This window comes from Mytilus californianus, unplaced genomic scaffold, assembly GCF_021869535.1.
Source record: "Mytilus californianus isolate M0D057914Y unplaced genomic scaffold, xbMytCali1.0.p SCAF_12, whole genome shotgun sequence".
Classification (NCBI taxonomy): domain Eukaryota; kingdom Metazoa; phylum Mollusca; class Bivalvia; order Mytilida; family Mytilidae; genus Mytilus; species Mytilus californianus.
Genome location: NW_026262604.1, coordinates 8,203,908 through 8,231,673, shown reverse-complemented (window position 1 = coordinate 8,231,673; position 27,766 = coordinate 8,203,908). Strand labels below are relative to the sequence as shown.

Here is a 27,766-nt window from a genome sequence, read left to right as displayed (position 1 = left end):
ATGTTCGAAAAACAAAACGATACGTACAAAAACACAATGATTCATTTAAAACAAAAGATTTAGATGTATAACTGACGTTGAAGTGGTATACACGATATTTTTTTCGGGTTTGGTTATATTGTGAACAAGTGAAAATAAATTTGAATTGTTTAGGAAATTGGAAAAAGTTACCGTATTTAATATCTAAAGCTACATATTCAAAAATTAGTTATACAAACTTTGAGTTTATGATCATGATGATGTTATTTGTCATGTTTTTTTTTTCTTTTTGTACTAGCGTTTATCATCGAAAGACAATAGTATGCTGAACTTTCCTTAAAAAAACACCAAACAATTCAGTGTGTTGGAAAGACAGGAAAATGCTTCTAAATATGTGATTTTAATCTTTTGTCAAGGGAAACATGGTAACCAAAGACGAGGACAATTTTCTCCGTGTTGTTTCCTTAAACTACCGAGTAGGAACAACCGCGCTAAGGAGGTATTTTGACAAAGTTCATCCAAATTTGCAATCAGATTTGTCATCTCCAGCAAATATATCAATACTTTCAAGCTTGCATAAACCACCTAGAGGACATAAGAGAGTATTGTACCAGGAACAGTGGAATATATTATATCCTTCCTCAGGTAAAGTTCAATTACAAATATGAATGAAAATAAAATGTGATAAATGAAAATAAGAATAAATTTAACATTAGACGAATTTCTATAGCAAGAGATCATAAAATTTCCTTGTTTTCTAACAATTGTTAGTTTCAAACTAAGGTTAAAAAGACTATATATAAGCCTTTACAATAAAGATACTTGTGAAAAGTATTAAGAAGATAACCGGAAGAGCTTGAAATACTATACAGATATCTTCATTCTACCTGCTATGCGACGCTATGTAAACAACATTTATGACAGATAAACATTAGATATACGTAGACATGGCAGACCTATTTATTTTCATCATTCTGTGGTTAAAATCTCCGAAATGAAAAAATAAGCAAAATATTGTTCTCGATTTTGGCACCAATACCGCTTAACCTCCAAAGTTAACAATAAATACTTTTGATGGGACCGCTCGACAATTATAGTAATCACAAATAACTTCCAAAATTCATAATGACGGCATTCCTTAGTTAAAGACAAGTTATCTAAGAATGTTACTTAGTCATTATCGAATTAGATTATTTGATACAACAAACATGTTTTAGGTCAATATGTTTAAATAAAAATACTCGTAAATTCAGTAAGAGCACATATCTAAATTTGGACCACTATCATTGGTCAACTAAATAAATTAATTTAAAGCGTTACAAATGAAGCTATATGTATTTTATCTAAAATCCTGTAAGATCAATCTCAAACAAAAGAAAGTTTAAGTTAGAAATCCTACTAACCAGACATGTCACATTTTGCCTTGGGTGCTCTTGATTGTTCTAATTACCAAGAGAAGACTTTATCCTAGCGGATACACGTCACAATAAGTCAGTTAAATTTAGGTTAAAAATGAAAGTGAATTAGAAGCTTTTTGGGTTACCAATCAAACGTTGGTGAAGGAAAGTGAAGAAACGTATTTCATTTTCATACTTTTTTGTAGGGTCACCTGTACTTTCTTCTAATCTAGATGTTACTTTAATGGTTTGTCTTCTTCGGAATTTACCACCAATAGTCCCTCAACCACTGTATGGATTTGAAGCATTACCACAATCTAGTGATTTGTCGCCTGGTGCTCACATAGCTCGGATAAAATACTATAAAAATTTTATTGTTTCGCATTCAAAGGATGGCAAACTATCCGATAATGATTTCAACACAATATGGAATGATTTGGAAACGGTAGGAATATTTTATCATATCAGCTCACTTGGATCAAAAGGCTAAGTGATTTATTCTCATCACTTGGCGACATTGTCTGTCTTCGTCCATCGTTGTTACCCTTTACGAAATTCTTCTCCTTTGAAACTCTTTTGCCAAATTCACCCAGACTTGGTCGCAACTATCATAAGGGTATTTAGTTTAATATATGTGTCTTATGGCACTGCCTGTCAACTAATATTAGTCTGATTCGTCAGATGACTCCTTATTGGAGTTATAAACTCGTTAATGACGATTTGTATGATATGTTTTGCGCTTTTTGCATAGAACTGAAAAACTTTGATAGAATCTTTAATTAGCTAGTATGATCGGCAAGACAAAAACTACCAATAAATCTACAAGCCGAAAGCGTCACTTCACACCATTTGAACTTATTGCTCTTTAATGATGATTTTTATAAATTTTGTTTTGCCTAATAGCTATAAAACTATAATAAATGGATAAAAACTTAAATAAGCAAAAAACGGTTAGAAAGACATGAATTAAAAATACATATAGAAATGTCAGTTTAATCCGTATTTTACTCTCTGTTAGTCTTCTGCTTCTTTATCTTAAATTTTATTTATTGATAGCCACTTTAATAGCATGACAAGATCTACAAATAAGTAAACTTTTGCTGAAATCAATAGTTCACTCTTTACATGATTGGTCGCCCTTACATTACATTGTTTTACTCTGTTTATGCTTTGAACAAAAACGGAGGAAGATAGAGAGAAAGGGTGAACAAAAAATGATCAACAATACAAAGTTAAGCGACACAAGCTCTTATGAACTTTATAGCGGTATCAAAACACACATACATTTTTTTTATTTGACAATTATGACGCTCTATGGTATGAAAACAATAACGATCATAATTACAGTATTCATTTTTTTTTTGCTAGTAAAAAGTAAACTAAAACAGAATGTACGACACACATCAATACAGAATAACAAACACAATGTATTTCCGTAGAAAATTAGTGGATGACTAGATGGGCCATTCTAAGGGGTCTTCAAAAATCAACGGTCGACGGGAAAATGACAACGCCACGAAAAAAAATTGATGGACACACTTGTCCACAAAACACTAAATAGAAGAAAAAAAAAGACTGAAAAGTATAAACCCTAACTAAAACTCAATTGTTCAATTATGGTAAGTTGTTTAGCTGGTGTCATCTGTCACAGGAATTGCGTACAAAATTGGCGATAAGTCGCATTCAGGGTTCTAGGCGAGTGACAGTTTTAAAAAAGACGCTTAGTTAACGACTTTAATACACCCACCTAACATACGGCTATGTTATATATCATTCGAAAGCTTATCAACCGTACTTTCTGTTTTGCACGGTCGTCAATAATTCGTACGGTGCAATTTTCGTTAAATCAAGGTCAAAGGTAAAACTTGAAAATTCGTTAATTTTGCTAGAATTAAACAAAATGCCCTTGTCTGGTACTTGTATGATATTTTGTTTTCTAAAAATTATCTGAACCTTATAAAACAAAATACATAATTCCAAATCCAATGCAAACTTAAATGTTGATTGCTCAATATTAACAGAAAATTGCATTTCTTGAAAAAACTTCCAAAAATGACAAAATTGCAATTTAAGCTCAATGTTTCCTGAGGATTGAAAATTTATATGTCAGAAATAGAATAGATTTATCGTTTATAGGCAAAGGGAATTTGTTTATCATTTTAAACTGCAATTAATATAATATAGGTCAGGGATGGGGTAATCGTAATCTGTTATCGTAATCGATTGTAATTGATTACATTTTTTCCAGTAATCGACAGTAATCTTTAATCGTAATTTAATCGATTACAGCAAAAATTATGATGTAATCATCGATTACTTTTCGATTACATTCGATTCCTTTAGTAAAACAGTTTGATGAAATATAAAATTATTTTAAATGAAAATATGTATGTATTCATCACTTTATAGTACAGATAAAATAGAATGTATTAATAACACTTCAAAGTCTATCAAATGCCTTATTTGTATCTATTGTATCAAACTTCGTTATGATCAACCAGATCTCCTACCAAATTTTACTGTTTATCAAGCTTTTGAAACAATTGGCTTTATCGTCTTCAATGCTTGTCAATAATTTAAAGACCTTTTATTTTGAAATAAGAAAATAGATTAAAATAAGAAATGAGTCTTATGTTAAGTTCTGTACTACATTGACATTGAAGCGTAATTTTCAATAAGAGTTGGAATTTTAGCTAGAATAGATAAACAGTTGATTCGTCATAATATTATGATATGAAAAATTAGAAAGTACACAAAATTCTTTTGACAATGTATCAATGGCTATGCATTCAAATTCTTGTTTAGAAATAGATACATGTATCCCATTTTGACACTAAAAATATAGATTGTTTATAATTTTGAATAGAGCATAAAATATTCTCAACAAACTTCTTGTCTTTACTAATCAGATGATCAAGGACTTCTAATCAATGAGATGCCAACTTTGTTTTTATTTCAATTAATTTATGTCTAACTAAGAAGAGATTTACATTATATTGCCCCAGGTTATAAAATGTACTCCATTGGCAGTTTTATAACCTGTAATTAGAGATGTTATCTAAAAAAAAGGATTAATGCATGTATGTATTAATTATAAATTTACATCTTTGAAATTATCTGAACTAGTTAATTATTCTACATTTTTATATTTTTTTCAGAGGAAATTCCAACATTGTAATGAACTATATTCAAATAAAGTTAAAAATGAGTAAATACAAAATACCTAACTTAAGTCAGTATGACAGTAAAAAATTGCAAAATATGGAGAAAATAACCTAAAATATAAAGAAGTGACTGAAGCCATATTTATGTTATGTCATTGCAAGAACTTTATCACCACTCACTCATGTTGAAAACCAAAATTTCAAGAATCTTTTAATTTTTCGGACCCCAGTAACAGCTTCCATCTAGAAAACAACTGTCAACTTAAAGTTTGAAAACAATGCTTTAAATGCTGTTTTTATAAAGTTCTAAATGTTCACTATACATACGTTGAACAACATATTTATTTTTAACTTTCTTTATTATTCTTTTGTAATTTTGTAGCATGTAATTGACAGTAATCGAAAAGTAATGTAATTACTTTTCATAAAGTAATCGATTGCAATCGATTACATACACAAATCAGAGTAATCGATTATTAATCAAATACACAAAAATCCTCCAAGTAATCGATTATTAATCGATTACATTTGTCAGTAATCGTGCCCATCCCTGATATAGGTCAGGATGGAGCCTTCTCATGAAGCTTTTGCAGTTGCAATTAAAAAAACACCATCTGCAAATATGGATCATTTTGCTTTTTTTGGCTAGATAATATCGTCAAAATCGCCAGAAAACGATTAACCATATTTGAAAAAAAAGGGTAATGGAAGTACTGTAAGGAACAAACAAGGTATATTTAGTAAAAACTATTTTTCCGATTTCGATAAACATGCTACGAAGTTTATTTTCGTTCAATATTCGAAGGACTACTGTTTGTACCATGCGCTTTTCAATAGCAAATTGGGCAAATTCCTTTTAATGTTAACCCATTATTATATACTTTATAAGTTGTTTTATCAAATATGACTGAAAATTAATATTGTGGAAGATTGGATACCCTTTTTTGGCAACTGCAATCACTATCGGGTTTAAGTAGTGTTCTCACATTTCGGTGAAGTGTTTTAAGGAGTGTTGTTTGTAATGTCCTACTTTTTCGCCTTGGTCATGTTGTCGTCTATTTTTCTTTGATTATGGTTTGAGACTGCCTCCTTGCTATTTTTTTCCCTTCTTTAAACCAAAGAAATGAGAACCAGATGGTTCAAAGCTGAGCGAATAAAAGACAACAGAACGTAACACTCAGATATCGATGCAAGATATAAAAAAAGTAAAACATCAAAAATACCGAACGATCGAGGAAAATTCAAAACTGAATGTTCCATATCAAATGACAAAACCAAAAGCTCAAACACATCAAACGAATGGAAAACAATTGTCATAAACCTCGTTCTTTTCTCTCTCTCTCTTTATATAATATAGCGGAAATGTAGGAATCATCTTATCCCTATGTCCCTTTTTCTTTGTTCTGTCCATTCATATATCCATCAGTTAGTCTAAAACAACTTTGTAATGAGCAATATTCCTCTTACATTACTTGGTAGGTTTTAGTGAAGTTTAAAGTTTAAAAGTGCACATATGGAGGTTGTACATGAAGGGATTTGTTTCATAATACACATATTAAAAAAGAGTTAAAAATAGTAAGCACTTCAAATTTACCATAACTTGATTTTAAGCTATATCATAAAGTTAACCCCAATCTAATTAAAATGTAGATCTCTGATTTCGTTATCCTCATACGATATTTGAGCAGGCGAGTCGTGATATATCTGAATTTTAGTTAAATTGTTTTAACCCATGTTTTTTACACTTATACATACTATTTTGTACGGTTTTTTTTTCATGTCAACTAATATCAATTATTGTTGTTGTGAGATCTTCGCACCATTAGAAACCCAACGAAAATAATATGAAAATAAAGTGACAAAATCGCCAAAAGTCGCTGTCAGATCAACAACAGAGAGCTTAATGCAAACTAAATATTTGAGTTTAGATGACATAAATCAATTAAAAACTGGATAAATTCAACCACAATTTTCATTTCTCACAATTGTAATAAAAAACTTTATTGTAACCATATATATATTCTAAATGTACATGTGCTATCTTTAATATGCAAATGTTCAATCAATGCTTGACAGATTATCTACTAAAATAGCGCTCTGTTTTTCTGAATGACTTAAATGAAAATAGTATGTGGCACATCTACATTGAAAGTTTAATGCAAAACCATGGCCAATTAGATTTGAAACAAAAGTGGTTCAAATGCCTTTATATTTCAGTTTCTATTTAGCAAATTTATTTTCCAGTTTTTCTGCCGAAGGTCGGCGGTTCCTTGGGCCTCCACCACTAAAACTGATCACCGCAAAATATTTCAGAAGCTGAAAATTGCGTTAAACACCAACAATCAATCAATCATCCTTATATTACAATGTACTAATATGTTAACTATTCAGGAAGTGTAAGTATTGGTATTGCGAATAGGTAGAATTTCAAAATCAAAAATAAATGTAAGTAAATATAATGGCAACATGTCTCAATTTAGTTACGAGCAATTACGTAGTTTGATAAGATTAAATACTTCGGGCAGGCATGAAGAACATTTACAGTGTATAGATTATAATAGCTTTTACTTCCTTAGTCACCATGCCATATAAGCAACCAAGAAAACATATAAATATTGAAATATCAAAGTTTCGTTTCCAAACTTTCCCCTTAAAGCATGAATTTCCTGTGTATTATATCCTTTAACCTTTTTGCACTTTTAAGATTTGTGTTTTTTCAACCTAATATTGACTACATACAATTTGTTTTAACACAGAACAGCTAAGACGGCAATCTTTTTACAGATGGCAGTATTTTGGGAAACTGCATGGGTTGTTATAATTGGCTGTTTAATAAACAAGAAGCGTAATTGCAGTAATGTTTTGATGTCAAAAACATCCTTAGAACTAAATAAAATATGTTATTTGGTTTCATGGTGAATAACAATTGAATCACAGACAAAAATTTTGGTTTTCACGCATTTTTATTATTTACCCTGGAATTTCTGGAAAACGGCGCTATTTATTATAGTTCTAACATTTATATTTCAATGTGCTTTTAATAAATAACCATTAACATCTGTTCTAACAGATTTTCATTTTTCCATACAAAATATTATTATTTAGAAGCAGAATATGCAAAAATGCTGACATCTTGTAAAATTAGAAATTGTCTGTTATTGACCTTAATCGTGATTAGACGGAAACTGCACCATATGAATATTTTAAGACCGGGCAAAAAAGACAGTACAGATAATGTGCTTTCGAATGGTATATGATTTAGGTGGGTGCACTAAAAATAAAATGTTATGGTTAATGTCACTCGTCTATTCACGACATCAAGGAAAATATATATCACATAGATAAACAAATCGAACAAAAATTTAACATAACGTGTACAACTTTTGCTCTAAGGGTATATGTCACCCCTTTTATATCTCAAGTTCATGGGCACTTATTGTTTACTCATTGGCTGATATATGAAAACACAATCATTAACAGGAGATCATTAGCAAAACAAGTACTGTAAACCGACTGATGTTCGCGAGCGATTTATTTTCGCATGTTTCGCGAGTAGAAAAAAAAAGAGAATATAAATCGTCGCGAAAATATAAAACTTGGATCTTTCCGCATATAACTACATTAATAAAATAAGAAAATCGCGAAATTAAATTGCCGTGAAATGGGCTAGTAAGGGCTAAACGCGAAATAAAGTATCCGCGAAAATAAGTTGGTTTACAGTATGTGTTTCTCTAAAACAAAACTGCCGTATGATATTCCAAAACGATTAGGTGGGATTAGATTCTGACAAAAATTCTTTCAATTTTTAAGGATTATTAACATGGATATTAATTGCAAACAGCATGTTCACCAATTTATTTATACTGAATAAAGATTTTGAATTTATTTATAAAAAAAATCTATATCAGAATTACAAAAGAAAACAATAAAAGAAGTATGACATCATAAAACGTACCCACATTATGGTATTAAACGTTAGATAGCCGATTGTTATGTGACCCCAGTAAAATATATATAAATAAATATATAATAAATTCTGTAACATAAGTTTCCATACGTTTCGACCATTAAGGCCTTCTTTATTGGAATACATTACAATATTGAAACAACAATTACATCGCTTGGATTACGTTACGTTACATAACTTCCATGACGTTCGTTTGCCGCGCTTTTTCCTTTGTTTTTACATTGCGTTTTTTATCGTTCGTACATAGTGGTCAGCCCGTCAGGTTCTAAAGTTTTTAATTTTCAAATCCACAAGGCTTCTTTAGTTTTTTGGTAAATTTCTATGCTAAATGCTCTTTCTATTGCAGTGACTTTTTAGAGTTTTTATCGAATCGTTATGTTGAATGGACTGGTTTGCTACTGGATGGTCAGTTTTTTGTTCTTATTTTAGAAAAGTTCATAATCATACGTTGATACAGTAAATCGTCTGTTTGTCTCACATATACGTTTTTCACATTTTGTACACTTAATTGCATACACTACGCTCACAGTTTTACATTCTACATGTCCCTGAATTGTGTATTCTTTTTCGGTGTTATCACAGAATACTTTGGTTTCATTAATGTGTGAAAATAATGCGCAATTTTTCCAGCATGGTCCACAGCTATTACTATGTTTGTAAAATAATAAATTATGTTTCTTGTGTGCTTAAACGTCTTCTATGTTGTTGACGCGTTTGAACGCTACGGTAGGCGGATCGGGGAATATTTTCTTTAGGTTGTTAGATTTGTGCATAATTTTTAAGGATTTTCTGAGAATGAAATGTATATTAGGGAGTGCTTTGGAATTAGTTGTGACTAAAAGTACTCTGTTGCTTTATTTGTTTGTTTTGTGTTGATTAAATATGTCGACATTGTCACTTGATCTTCAGTTGACGAATTATTATATACTTGTTTTTGCAGGTGCGTTTATATTTCTTCTCTTCGTCTTTCATAATATCTTTCTGCTGAGAAAATCCTTTTAACATGAATACCGAGTAAATAAGGTAAAGCATTTTTGAGAGAATTTGGATGGCTAGACGAAACATGTAGGTATTGGCGCCTATCTGATGATAAGATCTACTACAACTTTCTATGTTTCCAACAAATTGCAATTGTGTGTTTTCCATGGTTTTTTTTGTGTTAATATATAAGATCTCTAATTGATTCTACTATACAATATATATATATATATCACGTGCAATATGATAATAAATATATAATAAATATTCTTCTGTTTGGTTTAAACTACTGTACAAAAATCAACCAACTGAATTGATCGTCCTGTCGGATCCCATGTTTCATTTTTGACGCTGGCATTCTTTTACCAAACAGAACTTTATTGAACACACGTTGTTTTATTTTTTTATCACCAACTGAAGTCACATCAAAGGTCGGGTCTATATAGATGTAAAAAAGTCAAATTGTTTTGCAAGTGAAAAGATGCTTTTTTTCCAAATTTATTCAAACTCACTGGTAATTAAAATAGTTATCAAATGGTTATTAAAACGTTCGTTTCTTTCACACTCGTTCCTTTACTGTTATGAATCTCATTGATGACCAAACTCAGTAAAGAACCGTCATATATTCCATTTAATTGATAAATTCAACGACACTTATCGTTATATTGATGATATTTTTTTCGTTTAATAATCAAAAATTATCTAACTATAATGCTGAAATTTAGCCAAAGGATCTTACTTAAAAAAAACTAATATGAACAGCAATAATTGTCCTTTCCCAGATTTAGGTATTTAAGCATTACACCAGAAACTCTACTAAATTTACGACAAAAGGAATGATTTTTCTTTTCCTATTGTAAGTATTCTCTTTTTGGACGGTGATGTTCCTTTGGCACTGTCTTACCGTGTTTATATATGTTAACTCTTTTGCTAAGCTGATGTCTGTGGTGACGTTTTGAATTTTAATGAGCCTAATCTATGTACTACTAGTAAATTATTGTCAGGGATTTCGTTTTCACAAATTACCTTTACCAAAGTCTTTCATTGATACAAAGATTTGGTCTACAAGTTTGGATTTACCTGTAGAAAACTTATTTCAACCGGAATAGCACATCCTAAATTGTACGGTGCTGTTGTCAACCGAGCCCAGAAATTTAGATACGATCCGAGTAAATTTATCAATCCCGTAAATTTTCTAAAATGTTACCTATTCAACACTGTAATCAAATCTTTAAATATTGTTTATATTGGTGTAAATATTGATTATGTTCTCAGTGAATTAAAACCATACTAAATTTTACACATATGTACTTTCCTATAGTTAGGCATTGCACAGGGTTATGTTTTTCTCTGACTGTTTGATGTGGGATGTGTAATGACTAATATTCAAGTCTTAGATATATGATTTCCTTCATTACTTGTTATTGGCTTTGAACTAGTTGTCAGTAACTGCAAGTACTCTCAGATCTGTACGTAGTGACTTTTTGTTTTTTGGATGTATAAGTACTCGTCCACGTCTACTCTGTGTTTTTGTTAGAAGTATTTCTATTTGTATCCATTTGATGAGTTAAGCGTTTTTCAACTGAATTTTATAGGTTGTTCTTATGTAGTACTGTTACACCTCTGTCCTGGGTAAGAGGTAGAGTTGAGCGCACGCAAATATGTTTAACCCCGCCATATTTTTATGTGCGTTTCCCAAGTCAGGAGCCTGTTGTTTAGTGGTTGTCGTTGGTTCATGTCTGTAATATTTGTTTTTCGAAAATTGTTTTATTATAGATTAAGCAGTTTGAGTTCTAAATTGAATTGTTCATATTTTTCATGTCGGGGTCTTTTATAGCCGACGATGCGGCATGGATTTTTTCTCATTGTTGACGGCCGTATGTTGCCTATTCTTGTTTACATACACTTCATTTGAAATTTGATGGATAGTTGTCTCATTTGTAATCCTAGCACATCTCTTTATTTCTATATTTAATATTCCGTTCTTGTAATATGTTTTTCTAATTAAACTTTAATTATGTTGACATTGTAGTAAATGCATGAAGATTATATAATACTGTTATTCATATTTCTCTAATTGTATGACATAAAATTGCTCTTTTTATACTTATTTGTTTTCTACATTCTAAAGGCTATCAATGGTTTAGGAAACCAACAAGATGTTACAGATTCTGCTACTGCCAAAACTACACTTTTAGACTTTAATGCCCTCCAGGAACTTGTGAATCGTGATGCGAATATTCAGCAAAACCGCAAAATATTAAACGACCATACAATTGAATTAGCCGAGCATAGATGTTCAATAGCTTTAAATACAAGTAAAATAGGTGAGAATAAAAGTGGAATAGCGGAGAACGCTTGCAAAATAGTAAAACTAGAAACAACTGTTGAACATATTGAAGAAGGTAATATTTCATAAAAAATAGTTTCATGATAGATTTGAAGATTAACATCGTCATTTAGATATTCACATTCTTAATCTCAATTTTTTTAATCAGCATTATTTTGGGAAAAGCAGTAATTAGTATTACATTTTTATTGTTTAGTTCAATCTATCCCTTCTCAAGCCCTACACAAAAATAAATGCAGTACATTGTTTACATAATTCACTGGATCCATTCAATTTCAAGTTCAGTCTGATGTCGCTACTAGAAAAACAGCTAATTCGCCTTAGACCAACTTTTGTGTATTTTGCAAGATTTGTGAGCTGAACTATGGTAATTATCGAAACATTGGCCAATATGAAGGTCAAACATGAGGTCTTATTAGAGCTTTCTTTCAATTTGACGAAAGGTACGTACGCTTGACGAATCATACGTTAGACTCGTTTAAGGGATCCTTTTTTTTTTTTTTACATATATGTAATCTCAATCAAATCGTCATTGAACTTCGATGGCGTTTCGCCTTAATGTTTGCCTCTTAAGGACCAGGATTCGGTTTTCACAAAAAAAACTTACGATTATAAGATTGGTTTTAAGTCATGAACGAATCAGTATACTTACGATCAATCTTAGTCGTAAGTTTTTTTTTGTGAAAACGACTCCAGTACACTGCATACAACGACACGTGTTAAACTTTATTTGTCGTGCAATATAGGAATTTCGGGACGTACGAGGGGTAAAAATACCACCAGGGAGAATGATATAACTCTACAGAATTTCCTAAATATAAGGTCGTCAGAAGAAAATAAACATGAAAATAAAAGATTGTGATCACCACCCCGACAAATGAAAATTACAACTATGTATTATTTAACCTAAGAAAATATCAAGGCAAATAAATTGGCTTCCCCCTCACACAAAACATAGATAAAATACTAAACAATTCTTGCTAAATTCAAAATTTGCAACCCCCAAAATGATAAAAATTGAAAAAAAATTACCTCTAAAACATATTATGCCGAGGTTCGTTTAATAACTTGCAGTGATTTACCGCCTCTCCCTGGGGGAATACTCAATCTCGCCTTGTGATGTGTCCATACACCCGACTCATTTTCTTCCAGCGTATACTTGCGTATTCGTCATGAACATTTATGATATATTTGTCACTGGACGTGAAGCGACCAATAATCAGCAATCATCTAATTTGGTGATAGCATATTCATTGAAAATAAAAATAATTGTGAATCTTGTCGTGAAATTAAGAGTATCATACCTCAAAAATTTCATTAAAATGTTAGTGGTGAAACGCATGCTTGAACAATTCCCCCAAAAATGTGTGTAATCGTGGTAAACGTGAGTAACGAATCGGACGTAAGTGTATTTGAAAGTGTTTTTCTTTATTTTCAGATGTAAAGGGTCGTTTATTTGCTATATGCTTAAATTTTTAAAGATAGGTTTGATTCAGAAAAGAGTGCTGTTTTACCGGATAAAACAAAGACTCTTTTAAAAATGTTAACTTGGAAATGTAATAAATGCTTTACGTTCGTTCGTAACTTTCGTCAAAATGTAAGACAGCTCTATTTTGCGAACAGTATCATAGTAGTACTGGAGATATATAAATGCATAATGTTATATTTTTATATAGAGTAGCATACTATTAAATTAATCAAATGGTATAAAACTATGGTCCTTTAGGTTGACATTGAAAAACCTGGAGTACTAGAAAAACTCGAATATATTACGTAATGAGGCTAAGGCTGAAATTTGATTAGTAAATACTTCCAAGCAGGAGATAAACCGAATTCCATGAACAATGTTTAAGAAAAATTCTTAGAAACAATTTTTCATTTGCCTTCGTTGTTTCACAGTTTGACCAGTAATTTCGGTACATTTCACATATGTTTTATTTGTCAGTATAGTCCAGTTAATATCCATTTTCCATGGATAAAGTATTGTGTTAGTCCAAATAATTATGACGTCGTCAAAACATTAATTAAAAATAGCCTTTCAAGACCGTCATACTGATTGATAATTTGGTCTTAGATATATGATTTCTTTCATTACTTGTTATTGGCTTTGAACTAGCTGTCAGTAACTGCGAGTATTCTCAGATCTATACTTAGTGTCTTTTTGTTGTTGGGATGTATACTCTGTGTTTTTCTTAGCTTATTCTTATTTCTATTTGTATCTATCTGTTAAGTTAAGCCTTTTTCAATTGATTTGTATAGTTAGTTCTTATGTTGTACTGTTACATCACTGTCCAAGGTTAGGGGAGGGTTGGATTCCTCTAACATGTTTAACCCCACCACATTCTCTATGTATGTGCCTATCCCAAGTCAGGATCCTGTAAGTCAGTGGTTGTAGTTTGTTGCTGTGTTACTTTTTTGTTTTTTGTTCATTTTTTATGTACATGAATTAGGACGTTAGTTTTATTGTTTGAATTGTTTTACATTTGTCATTTCGGGGCCTTCTATAGCTGACTATGTGGTATGAGCTTTGCTCATTGTTAAACACCATATGGTGACCTATAGTTGATAATTTCTGTGTCATCTGTCTCTTGTGGAGAGTTGTCTCATTGGCAATAACACCACATCTTCTTTTTTTTATATTTAACCATGATAATTATTTGGACCAGTATTATGAAAGTAATTTTAAATTTTTGAATCTCGTTTCATATCATTATATGAATATCAAGATTATGTATACGTCACAAAAATACTTCACTGTTTGTGGTATGCTGTGCTGTTGTTCAAGGAAGATGTCTGTTGTTATTCTGCGGTTTACATCTTGAAATGTACTATTATATTAATTATTCATGCGATTCTCTGTGCTGAGTGTTCACGTAGTAGTGTTTGTGTGTACTGTATTCCTGTCACATAGTGTTTTAATTTTAGCAATATCTTTTAACATTGCCATATAAGCACGAGGTGTGGGAAGTCATAAAAACCGTGTTCAAGTCATTATGTCCTGTACCAAGTCAAGAAGGTGGCAGTTGTTATCAAATAGTCCGTTTCTATGTATGTTGGCCTTTGTTTTTTTTGCACTTCAGTGTGTTTGTTGTTCCGTTGTTTTCCTTATATACATGTTACAGTTGATGTGTTTCCCTCGAGTTTAATTTGAAACCCGGATTTGTTTTCTCTCAATTGATGTATGACTTTTGAAGAGCAGTTTACTACTGTTGCCTTTATTTCACCACAAATCACTTTGCATTGGTCGGTAGATACACAGAATATTCCTTAACTATAACTAAAACAAAGAGATATTCATAAAATAATTCTGCAACAATGTTACTACATAGTTTTTATGCCTGCAATTATAAAACTCTTGTGGTTCAAATCATTCAATGATTGGTTGTTTCTTGATGTATTCACTTATGGTATATGTCTTATCCTGAAGAAAAACGTTTGAGAGAGAGAAAAAGAAAACAAAAAGAAAGAAAAAGAAGAAGAAATGAAAATGAAATGACTGGTAAATATGATTATTTTTCTATGTAGTCTGAAATGTTTATTTCCAGTAAATCTTGAAATTTTGTTATTATAGTCTCTCAATGTTTTCAATGAGATGTATGAGAGTAGGCGGCATAATTGTATTGTTTAATAAATTGTTTTTTAAAATTATCAATCAAAAGAATATGAAATCTACGATTAATCATGTTCCTAGGACAAGAGAGGCGAAAAAGATCAAAGGAACATTCAAACTTATCAGTCGAAAATAAATTGACAACGTCATTACAGAAATAGAAAAAAAACCAATAGACAACCACCCGTAAACAAAACACAACATAGAAAATAAAAAACTTAGCAACATTAACTCCAGCAAATACTTCTAGAGATATCGCGTGAGTTGGGAGTATAGGATGATCCTGCTCCACATGTAGCACACGTTTTGTTGCTCATGCAAGAACAAACCTATTTATAAGTCTTATTCGAAAGGTCACATTCGGGAAACAGGAAGACGTGATTGTTGTGACGACGTTTCGAACATATCCGTCGACATTTGTCGAACAAATATTCCACAACGCTCAACCAACTCTTGAAGACGTCCATTGAATTCGAGAAGGGATGATTTAGTTACCTATAAACCATTATACACATATTCATAGCTAGTCTTTCCAATCATTTCATTATTTTCTGCGATTTCTACGTTATAATTTATTTACTTATGGTCTTTTTCTGTTATTATGAAGGTTTTGACAGTTTGACAGAAATACAGAGAAGACAAAAAGAAAGAAAAAGAAGAAGAGAAAATGGAATGACTGGTAAATAAAATGGTGTTCTCTTTTTATATCACCATTTTCATTTTTAACTATAATTTGAAATCCTGAATTTATGCAAAGTCTTTCAATATGTTCTATGAGATGTTTGATGTTGGTGGCATATTTCGTATATATGCTCCAGACAATATGTTATTGAGTATTTGACCATACGCATGTGGTCGGAGTAATTAGCATAATGAATATCGAAAAGATTTCCTATAAATTAAGAGCCTTTTAAAATGAAATGTTAACTTATTTAATCATAATGGTATTCATTGTAAATTTAGTAATGAAATAAAATGAATTTTACTTAAATACAAGTAAGAATGATAGTAAAATTTATTTAAAAATATTTAGAGTTATTATTGATTTTTACTTGCAAAACAAAATATGCTGACTTTGCACAATAACTTCAAGAAGTATCTATTTAAACTGTTAAACAAAACGTCAATTGACTACCAAACAGAGAGTGTGGTATTGGAACCCTCTTCCTTTTCTTTTATAAAATATATTTTGGTGTTTAATTTAAATGTCTTATTTATTTCAAATTATTTAAAGTTACTCAATGTGTTCTTGCTCATATTCGTACGATCTAACAGTTGATTAAGAGTGTATCAATAGGAACAAGAACACATCAATTAACTAAAATTCTGTAGAAATTAAGACATATTGTTTTTGAAAAACTAATTTCTACACGAAGAAAAAATAAAATAAGGTTCATGCCAAAACCACCTGTGGTTTTACTTACTTATTTTCATCTAATAACAGTGAAACAACCGAAAATTAAGTAAACGGTAAATGTGGAACGGGAAGCTTATTACTATAATTAACGATAAAAAAGATGATTTTTCAATACTATTGTCAATTATTCGTTTTTAGAAGGTAACGTTTCCTTGGCTTCGTATAGTGTTATATTCGATATTACAAAAGAGAGGCGAACGATACCAAAGGGACATTCAAACTCATCAGTCGAAAATAAACTTACAACACCATGGCTTAAAATGAAACAGACTAACAAATTCACAACAGAACACAAAACACAACAAGGAAAACTAAAGACTGAGCGATTCCACTAAAACCTGGGGGTGATCTCAGTTGCCCTGGACGGATAAACAAATACTGCTCCACCTGTGGCACTCGTCTTGCTGCTCATGTAAGTACCAACCCGGTGATAATAATTGGGCTCCAACAATCGACCTGCTGACCTGTCGACCTGCTCACTTGTCGACCTGCTGACCCGTCGACCTGCTGACCTGTCGACCAATTAACCTGCTGACCTGTCGACCTGCTGACTTGTCGACCTGCTGACCTGTCGACCATTTAAGTTTTACAATATTTTAAATGCATACAATTCACTTTAAACTGAAAGGAACTACAATTGTTTTATAAAAATGAAAACCAAATAACTGAAAATAAAAAAAAAATCCCTTATATATATAAGAACCGATTTACCTACTATGAAAAATTAAAATTCCGATGGAACTACAATTACGTATTCTATACTTGATCCGACTAAACATGCTAAATGCTATAGTTGTGAAATATAATACTAGTACTAGCAAGTAGCTCTTTGAACATTTTTGCAGAATATAAAAAGAATAAATTGAGTTACGGCACATTTTTTTCTGATACAACATAAAATAGAAAATGTTCATCTAGATTCCTTTAAAAATATATTGCTTTTGAGTAGCCTCCCCTTAAAACCTAACATAAGAAAAAAATACCTGAATCAATTAATCAAACCTTTGGTAAATGGTCATATATTAAGAAGATACAGAACGAGTTTGAGGTTCCGTTCCGCTCGAACAATTACTGCAGAAGTTTTGACTCTTTGATTTACCAAATTGTTTAACATTATGTATCCCCTACTTTTGCCTTTAATGGCTCATAACTGGAAACCATATTTCGTATAAATTCCTATCAAAATAAATAACAGGTTGCTTTTGTGTTTCTTTCTGATTGAACTTTTTTCAGCGTTTGTTGTTCTTGGACATGAGATTTGCTATGAATATAGGCTATACGAGTATTCATTAACCTTGATGTTTCAGGGTTGAGCTGGTCTGCAGCTGTTGCTATTACACGAGTCTCAATATATCAACGGACCAACAAAATATACAAAAGGTCATATTTTTTAAAAATCTGAAAAATTAGTTCATTCTAGGTGGCCGAGTGGTCTCGAGCGATAGACAAAGTGCAGACGGTGTTGTCTCGATATCCCAATAGCATGAGTTCGAACCCGGCGAGGGAAAAACAACAATTTGTTTCCTCAAATTTGCAGATTTAACATTGTTGTGCTGACATTTAGAGTAATTACGAATATATTATGTGTTTTCAGCCGTGTATCACCTTCACTGGTGATCCAATGGATGGATTTGTAGTAGAGTTGTCTGTTGCTTAGACTTACTTATCAGAATGATATTTATTCCTGTGACTGTATCATATGAACTTTTAGGATAGATGTTTAGCTAATCTGGAATCAATTCCATCTTCATGCCTAATATATCATGTACTGTATATCAACTCTTGATTCTATGGACACTAGGCCATCGAAAGCAGAATTATAAGTCTAGGTGGCCGAGTGGTCTAGAGCGATGGACACAGTGCAGGCAGTGTTGTCTCGATATCCCAATAGTTCGAATCCCGGCGAGGGAAGAACAATAATTAGCTTCCGCAAAAACGAGAAGATCAAAGAAGCCAGATCATTTAATTTAACATTCAGATATATTGATGAAGTTCTTTCCATTAACTATCCAACCTTTTCTGATTGGGTTCAATTAGTATATCCACCAGAACTAGAAATTAAAGAAACATCAAACACGACTTCCTCGGCCTCATTTTTAGACTTATACCTCGAATTGACATAAACGGTCATCTCAGTACCAGATACGATGACAAACCAGACGATTTTAATTTTTAAATTATAAATTTCCCATTGCTACTAGCAATATGCCAACTTCATCTGCATATGGGATATACATTTACCAAGTTGTACGGTATTCAAGAGCTTGCATTTGCTACTCAGACTTTGTAAAATGTCACCAGTATCTGAGCCGAAAGTTAATGAAACAGGGGTATGACAAAAAACGTCTCGTCTGTTTTCTAAAAAAGTTCATCGAAAGATACTAAGACTATGAAGTATAGCTTTTGGTTACTGACGTTGTTTGTCATCTTAATAACGTGTTGTAGAATTCTTTATTTTGTGTTTTACTGTTTAGTCTATTGTTGATAATATCCTTTTGATGTGGCTCGGTACTTATACATCCGTCATTGAGTGTTTGTGCAATGGTAACTTTTTGTATTTTTTGTTTTCATTTTTGATTATGTGATTTGTCTTTATGCTTTTTGTGTTTCTTTGTTGACATATTTGTTTGTTTTCATATTGATTAAGATTTATTTCTAGCAATGATGACTGTTGTACCCCTATTTTTGACATTTTTACTTTTTATGTCGTTGTAAAAATAATGGAATTTTATGCGACTGTCATACAAGTGAGAGGTTTATCTATCTATAAAACCAGGTTTAATCCACCCTTTTCTACATAAGAAAGTGCCTGTACCAAGTCAGGAAAATGAGATTTGTTATCCATTCGTCTGATGTGTTTGAGCTTTTCATTTTGACATTTGATTAGGGACTTTCCGTTTTTAATTTTCCTCGGAGTTCGGTATTTTTGTTGTTTTACTTTTTATACACTTCTTTAAACTATAAATATGTTGCCGTTCCATTACATACACAGGTCATGTCTCTTTCCTATTGCTTTGAAAACGTTTTCAACTTTTCATTGTGATTGTAAAGACATTTTCTTTTTGATAGACTATGAAAAGGTTATGATTTGATGTTATCCGACCGATCTTTAAAAGTGCAGATCAATTGTCCGTTGGAACAAAATCTTCCAAATTATGACTGATCAGGAAATGATCGACGATTAAGCGTTGACTATTGATTAATTCTACAGGGTGACTGATCCATAATATTGAGTGTTCATTAAATCAGTTAAACCTGAATGACTACCACCGTGTTTTTCTCATATAAATGTGGTATAAACCTAATAATCTATATTTTGTCATTTACATTCTAGATTTCATGATTGATATGATAGAAAGTTGGAAAAAGGATGACGGTCTTTATATCGACACAAGAGCAACAAAGCATGTTTTGTCTTGTGTCAGCAAATACAACTGTGTAAGCGTAATAGGACCGTCAGGATGTGGAAAAACTGCTTTAGTTAGGCACATTGCCCTCCAACTTGACACAAATGGATACACAATATTCACAGTGACTGATGCGAAAGAAATAAAAGATCAATATAGATCAGGAAGAAAAACGCTGTACATTGTTGACGACATGTGTGGAAATTTTACAGCAAACCAAACTCGGATAGAAGAATGGAAGAAATCAATGAATGACATCAAAAGCATTTTAGAAAACAACAATTGTAAATTAATTTTAACATGTAGACTTCAAGTTTTTCAAGATAAAGGGTTTACAAATTTAGAAATTTTCAAAACATGTGAATGTAACTTAAGCTTTGAGGGATTATCTTTAACGTCGAAAGAAAAAGAAAGCATGACGGCCAAGTATTTTAAGGAACACTCATTAGCAGCATTAACTCACTTGGGTAAATATGAGATTTTACCCTTTCTATGTAAATTATATTATATTCAGAGCAATAATCCAAAATTTAATCTCAATTCTTTTCTTAGTGATCCATTTTCATGTTTTGAAAAAGAGTTGACTAGTTTATATAACGATTGTAAAGAAGGTAAGTACAAATATTGTGCTTTGCTTGTGTTAGTTATCTTCAACAACAAGTTAGAGGAGAAAAAATTAACAGGTAAGGATCCTCAAGTTAAGGAGATGATAGAAGACATTATAGAAGTATGTGAAATAGATGACAATATAACAGGCAGGAAACTAAAGTCCCAACTTGAAATATTGATTGGAACGTTTGTGACTTATGATAAAAGCATCTACCAAACCATTCATGACAAGCTGTTTGATTTCTTAGCTTTTTATTTTGGATCACAGGAAGATCTTATAAGCATTTTGATAAAGCATGCAAAACCAAGATTTGTTCGTGAAAGATTCGTTGTAACTCATGACTACGAACGTGCACATCATTTGATATTTATGTCTGATGACAAATTGCAAATGTACATGAAACGTGTTTTTAAAGATATAGTAAGTTCATGTAATGTAAATACTAACATAGTGGAAAATAGAAATTTAAGAAATGTTAAATTTCGCACTATGTTCCATGACTACATGAGACATCTTTCCAAGCACGAACTAATATCATTAATGGAACAAGCGAGTTCAAATTTTTTAAATACTATGTTTGTAATGAGAGAAAAAGACATTAGAGACATTGTTAACGATAGCTCACGAAAATATGAAAGTTTTGGAATAATTTTACCTGATGATATGTTACAACGATACACAGATAGGTGGTTTGATGATTTGACTAAGATTAATTCCACGAAGACATTTATGGAGGATAATAGACTTTTGAATTGCGTTACATTCCGTACTGCATTGAAATCCTACATGAGACAATTAAACTCAGAGAAAATTGCTTCTATCATTCTGACTGGAAGTAGGAATTTTCTCAATACAATGTTTGTCATAACCGAACATGATATTAAAGACTTTGCTAAGACAAAAAATAAACGTTTTGGCATTGTCATTCCAAAGGATATGTTACACCTTTACATAAAAAGATGGTTTGAAGATTTGACAAAACACGTCGGGTCGAACGTCTGCATAGATGGTCTAATGTTTGAGATTACTTTTACATTTCCTATTACTTTTCAATTCCATATGACAACAACCGTGATGCTTGATAAATTCATTAACAAAAATAGGCCATTGATGAATCTTGAACTTCGTCGTGCCCTACGAACCTACATGAGACAACTCACCACAGAAGACATTGCTACACTCATTCAAACAACAGAGGATTCATTTCTCAATTCAATGTTTGTCATGACAGAGGATGATATCAACGACAACTCTAAGAACCGATATGAATGGTTTGGTATTGTTATTCCTAGTGACATGTTACATCAATACATTGAAAAGTTTTTTTACCGTCTGACAAACGGATATAGATTGGTGCAAAACTTACATATAAATAGAGTAATTAAACATGTTAAAGGTCGCACAGCTCTGCGCTCACATATGAAACAATTAACCAGAGATACAATTGCTTCACTCATTCAGAATGCAGTGCATATCTTTTCCAATACAATGTTTGTCATGACAGAGGAGGACATCAAAGACCATGCACTGAGCCAATATGAGTGTTTTGGTATTGTTGTCCCTGATGATCTGTTACAGCAATACATTAAGAGGTGGTTTGATGATTTGACCAAAACATATTGGATAACTGAGATCATTGATGAAAATAGAATATTGAATAAGGTAACATGGCATTGTGTTCTACGCACCCACATGAGACAACTAACTACAGAAAAAATCGCTGCAATCATTCGGACAGGAAGTAGAGATTTTGTCAATTTAATGTTTGTCATGACAGAGGATGACATCAAATACAACACTGTGAATCGATATGAATGTTTTGGTATTGTTATTCCTGATGATCTGTTACATCAATACATTCAGAGGTGGTTTAATGATTTGACCAAAACGCCTTCTGTAGATAACACCATAGAAAAAAATAGACCATTACTGAATATTACATTCAGTGGTGCTATACGTACGTACATGGCAAAATTGACAACTGAACAGATAGCACAAATCATTAAGACTGCACACGATGATTTTATTAATCTAATGTTCGTCATGACGCAGGAGGACATCAAAGACAACTGTGCGAACCGGTACGAATTTTTTGGTATCGTGATTCCTGATGATTTACTACAACAATACCTCGAGAGATGGATTAATTCTGTGACTAAAACCAGTGAGGTGGAGAAATTCATAGATAAAAACAGACCATCGAAGAATGAAACATTTCGTTCTGCTTTGTGTAATTACACGAGGCAACTAAACACAGAAACAATAAGTTCTCTCTTTTTGTCTGCAAATGATGATTTTCTCAATAAAATGTTCGTCATAAGCGAGGAGAACATCAACGACTACGCAGATAATTGTCATAATTGTTTTGGTGTGGTTATTACTAGTGATTTATTACAACAATATATTGAGAAGTGGTTAAATGCTTTGACAAATACCAGTTGTGTCCAAGATTTTTTTAATAACTGTAGACTTTTAAACAATGTACAATTCCGTACTGCCTTGCGTACTTATACGAGAAAGCTAAACACAGAGAAAATCAGTAACCTAATTCAGTCTGCAAAAGACGACTTTATCAATACAATGTTTGTCATGAAAGATGATGACATCAAAGATAACACGGAGAATCAATTTGAATGTTTTGGTATTATTATTCCTGATGATCTGTTAGAGGAATACATACTACGATGGTTCGAAAATTTGACCAAAACCAATTTGGTGAAGGAATTTTTCAACAGTAGTAGACCTTTGATGAATATTACTCTCCGCACAATGGTTCGAACGTACATGAAACAACTAAGCAAATCAAAAGTAGCTTACCTTATTGAAAGTGGAAAAAGTGACTTCCTCAATAAAATATTTGTCATGACGGATAATGACATCAAAGACAACGCTGAGAACCTATATGAATGTTTCGGTATTGTTATTCCTGATGATCTGCTAGTGCAGTATATTGAGAGATGGTTTAATTACGTAAAAATCTCAGGTTCGGTAAAGGAATACATAAATGATAATAGGCCTTTGACGAATGTTACATTCAAGAGTGCACTACGTACATTCATAAGAAAACTAAACAGAGAAAGTATAGGCAACATCTTGCAGACAGGAAGTTGTGATTTTTTCAATACTATGTTTGTAATTACTGAAGATGATATCAAAGATAACTCACAGATACGATCTGAATGCTTTGGTATTGTTATTCCTGATGACTTTGTAACGAAATACATTTGTATATGGTTCAGTAATCTAGCAATTGCTAAATCAGTGAAGGAATACATTAACGGTAATAGGTCTTTCATGAATGTTACTTTCCATAATACTCTGCGTACCCTGATGAGGACGCCAAATACAAAATACGGCGATCCATTTATTAAGTTTGCAAATAGAGATATCATCAATACAATGTTTGTCATGACAGAGAATGCAATCAAGGACCGGTCGGACAATCGATCTGAAAGTATAGGCCTTGTTATTCATGATGATATATTACAGCCATACATTGAGAAATGGTTTGCTCATTTAACAAACGCCGAATCAGTAAAGGTATACATGAATGATAATAGGCCTTTGATGAATTTTGAATTCATGACAGCAGTACGTACATTTTTACGACAGCTAAACATAGACCGTATAAGAAACCTTATACAGTCAGGAAGTAGTGATTTTGTCAATGCTATGTTTGTCATGACAGAAAATGACATCAAATACAACCCGAAATATCGATTTGAATGCGTTGGTATTGTTATTCCTAATGATGTGTTACAGCAATACATTGAGAGATGGTTTTATGATATTACAAGGACCGATTATGTGAAGGAATGCATTGCTGCGAATAGATGTATTATAAATGTAACCTTTCGGGTAGCCCTACAAACCTATACAAAACAACTAACAAGAGTGGAAATCGGAAACCTCATTTGGACGGGAAGTAGGAATTTTGTCAATACCATGTTCGTCTTAACAGGAAATGACATCATAGAAAACTCTGACAATCGACAAGAATGTTTTGGTGTTATTATTCCTGATGATTTGTTACATCAATACATTGAAAGATTGTTTGATGGTATAACAAAGACCAATTTAGAAATAGAATACATTGATGAAAATAGGATGTTTATGAATTCTAGGTTTCAGGACATTCTTGATTCATACGTAAATGGGATAAATTCAAGGAAAATCGCTTTTCAGAATCGAAAAGGAAATATTGATTTTCTCAATATAAGGCGGGATTTATTTAAACAAAATAGAACTTGTGAAATCAAGAGTTAGATGTTTCTTATAAATCGTGCATCATGCTTTCAATTGACCTGGTTTAATAGATTTGACTTCACAGTCATGGGACTGAATTTTTTGATACCACTTTGCAAACATTTCAAGAGACGATACTAAACATTAATAATGATCACCTTATTTGATATAATATGCAAATTGATAAGATGAACAAAGTCAAAACGTATGACAAGTTACTTATTTGATACAAATAAATCAATAGCCTTTAGTAAATACTTGTGAATAATCACTTTTTTATAACAATGTACACATATAAATAGAGAATTTAGTAAAAAAAAAACTCTTTTGCGTAATGTATTGTTTGATACACAAATGTATTTGGGCACTGATAAAAAAAAAACTTTGAAAAGTGACTTCTTTGATACAAAAATGCCAATAGTACATTACTTAATCTTTTGTGCGATGAACTTTTTGATATCACATCAGTAAAGACTAGTACCTAGGACTTTCTCGCCGAACAAAATAACTTCAAATGGTAAGATAAAAAAAATAAAGAGGGTATAACTAGGTAAGAAAGAAGTCATTCATAATCGTTGAATAAAGTACAAGTTTGGAACAAAGTGACGACATGCTAAAAGATGACACTTTATTATATGTCATCAAGAACAACATGCACAAAGTGAGTACTTTATTGTTAACTAGATGCATACACAGAAATAAGATGTGTTATTTGTTTTACTTTAAAACGATGGAAATTGGTGTAACAATTAAATGTATCTATAGCAAACAACTGGCCAGACTCCAAAGTATGTAACTGTGTATTGTATGTGTCTCTGTTAAAATGTATGACAATTAAACATTATGTTTTCAGATTTTTTAAACAAGAGGGTTTGCAGTAATGCAAATATTATTTTCAAAATTATTTTTGGATCATTGTTTTGATTTAAGTTTTTTATTGTTTTATCATTCAAATTATTTGCTTAATTTATTCTATGTTTCGGTTGCTGCTTTGTATGGTTTGAATTATTCCTTTAGAAAACTTATTGTGGTTATGTGTATGTAACTGTTGAATACATCTTATTTTAAGTTTGTTTCATATCAAAATAAAGAATGTATGCGAACACTATTAGCTCCTACATGTCAATGAAAAATTATTGCCGTGTTCAATGAATCCTTTATCAATTATCATGTGAACAGTTTTTGCTTTCCTACATAAATAATATGTCAAAGATGTGTGTGTGAGAGAGAGAGAGAGAGAGAGAGAGAGTATTGCAGTTATGTACGATGTGTTTTCTTTTTTCTGGAACCATATGTAAATAAAAATGATATTGTTGGTGTAAATATGACGTTGCAGCCTAAATTCTCGATTCGCATCATTGCACATAGTTCTACATATGTTTGTGTTCATAATAACTGCACTTTAGTTAATTTGTGTTTTGTTTGTATTCTAGATGTTGTTGTACATTCTTAATTCAATTGTTTTGTTGTTTGTTTTAGCGTGTTGTAAATTGAAAATGTTGATTATTTATTCGTTTACATCAGAAAATGCCTGCATTGACAAAAGAATGATATTAAAAGATATAATTTGAAACCATAATGATTAAAGCTGGATTTCGTGGACAAAATAGGCATGGGCCAAGCCGTTACCAAAAATTTGACACATATAAATATCTTTGTAAAATGCATATCAATGTAGCGAAACATCTTTAAATTAAGCCTTGACTCATATTGAGATATCAATACAAAGATCTCAATATGAGTCAACTTTGGTAGTTTTTGATTCTTTGTATTGAATGGAAGAAGTTTGATAACGTAATACAAATGCTTAAGACAAAATTCAAACATATTAATACTGAACTCTTGGATTTGACCAACTAATGTCTTACGAATATATAAAGGATGTGATTTTGTACATTGGTAATACTTTTTGATTTTCGTAAAAAATGTTTTATTATACTTTTTCTTTTTATTGCCTTTTGTACATATATGCATTTTATGCTTATTAATAATATTTATTTAATTATCAAATATGTGATTTTTATCTAAATTCTGTTAACGTTTATCGGAGTCAAAACTGTTTATTGAAGATATTTATTGTTTACTTCTTTGCAACGAATGTTGTCTGTATTGCTTAAATAATCTATGAATAATATCACGGGATGGTATTTGAAACCATAATGTCTCAGGCTGAAGTATGATTGCTTGGACAAAATAGATATTAGTCAAGGCTTTATTTGGACGCACATTGAAATACATATAATTGTAAGTTTTATTATAAAACTGAGAATAAAAATTGGGAATGTGTCAAAGAGACAACAACTCGACCAAAAAGCAAAAAACAGCCAAAGACCACCAATGGGTCTTAAATACAGCAAGAGAGAGTCATATATAGTTTTTTCTAGTTACACAAACGTGTTTTTCATTACATATACCAATAAATTTGCACAACCTGTAGCTTGAAATAAGCTTCATGACTTTTATGTTTTATGGTATTTTTAAAAAAGGCATTGAATTATTCTAATGTTTTTATCTGTGTATAAAATAAAGATCATTTAATATAGATTATTTTATTTAGGTCAATCATGTGTCATGCCACTCTTAGACAGACCTGCTAAGCATAAATTGATTTACATAAATGACGTTGATTGCTCTGTTTGGTA

The 27,766-nt window shown here is 31.6% G+C and overlaps 1 protein-coding gene across 1 annotated transcript; it reads left to right on the top strand.

The window, feature by feature from the left end:
* Positions 1-291: 291 nt before the first annotated feature.
* On the top strand, positions 292-27,044 carry LOC127721316 (uncharacterized). The gene is made up of 6 exons (XM_052228052.1): positions 292-624; positions 1,583-1,821; positions 11,617-11,890; positions 15,263-15,334; positions 16,053-16,124; positions 20,197-27,044. Exons 1-6 carry the CDS (start codon positions 402-404, stop codon positions 25,143-25,145), a joined length of 5,829 nt encoding a protein of 1,942 aa, XP_052084012.1. The 5' UTR covers positions 292-401; the 3' UTR covers positions 25,146-27,044.
* Positions 27,045-27,766: the final 722 nt, after the last annotated feature.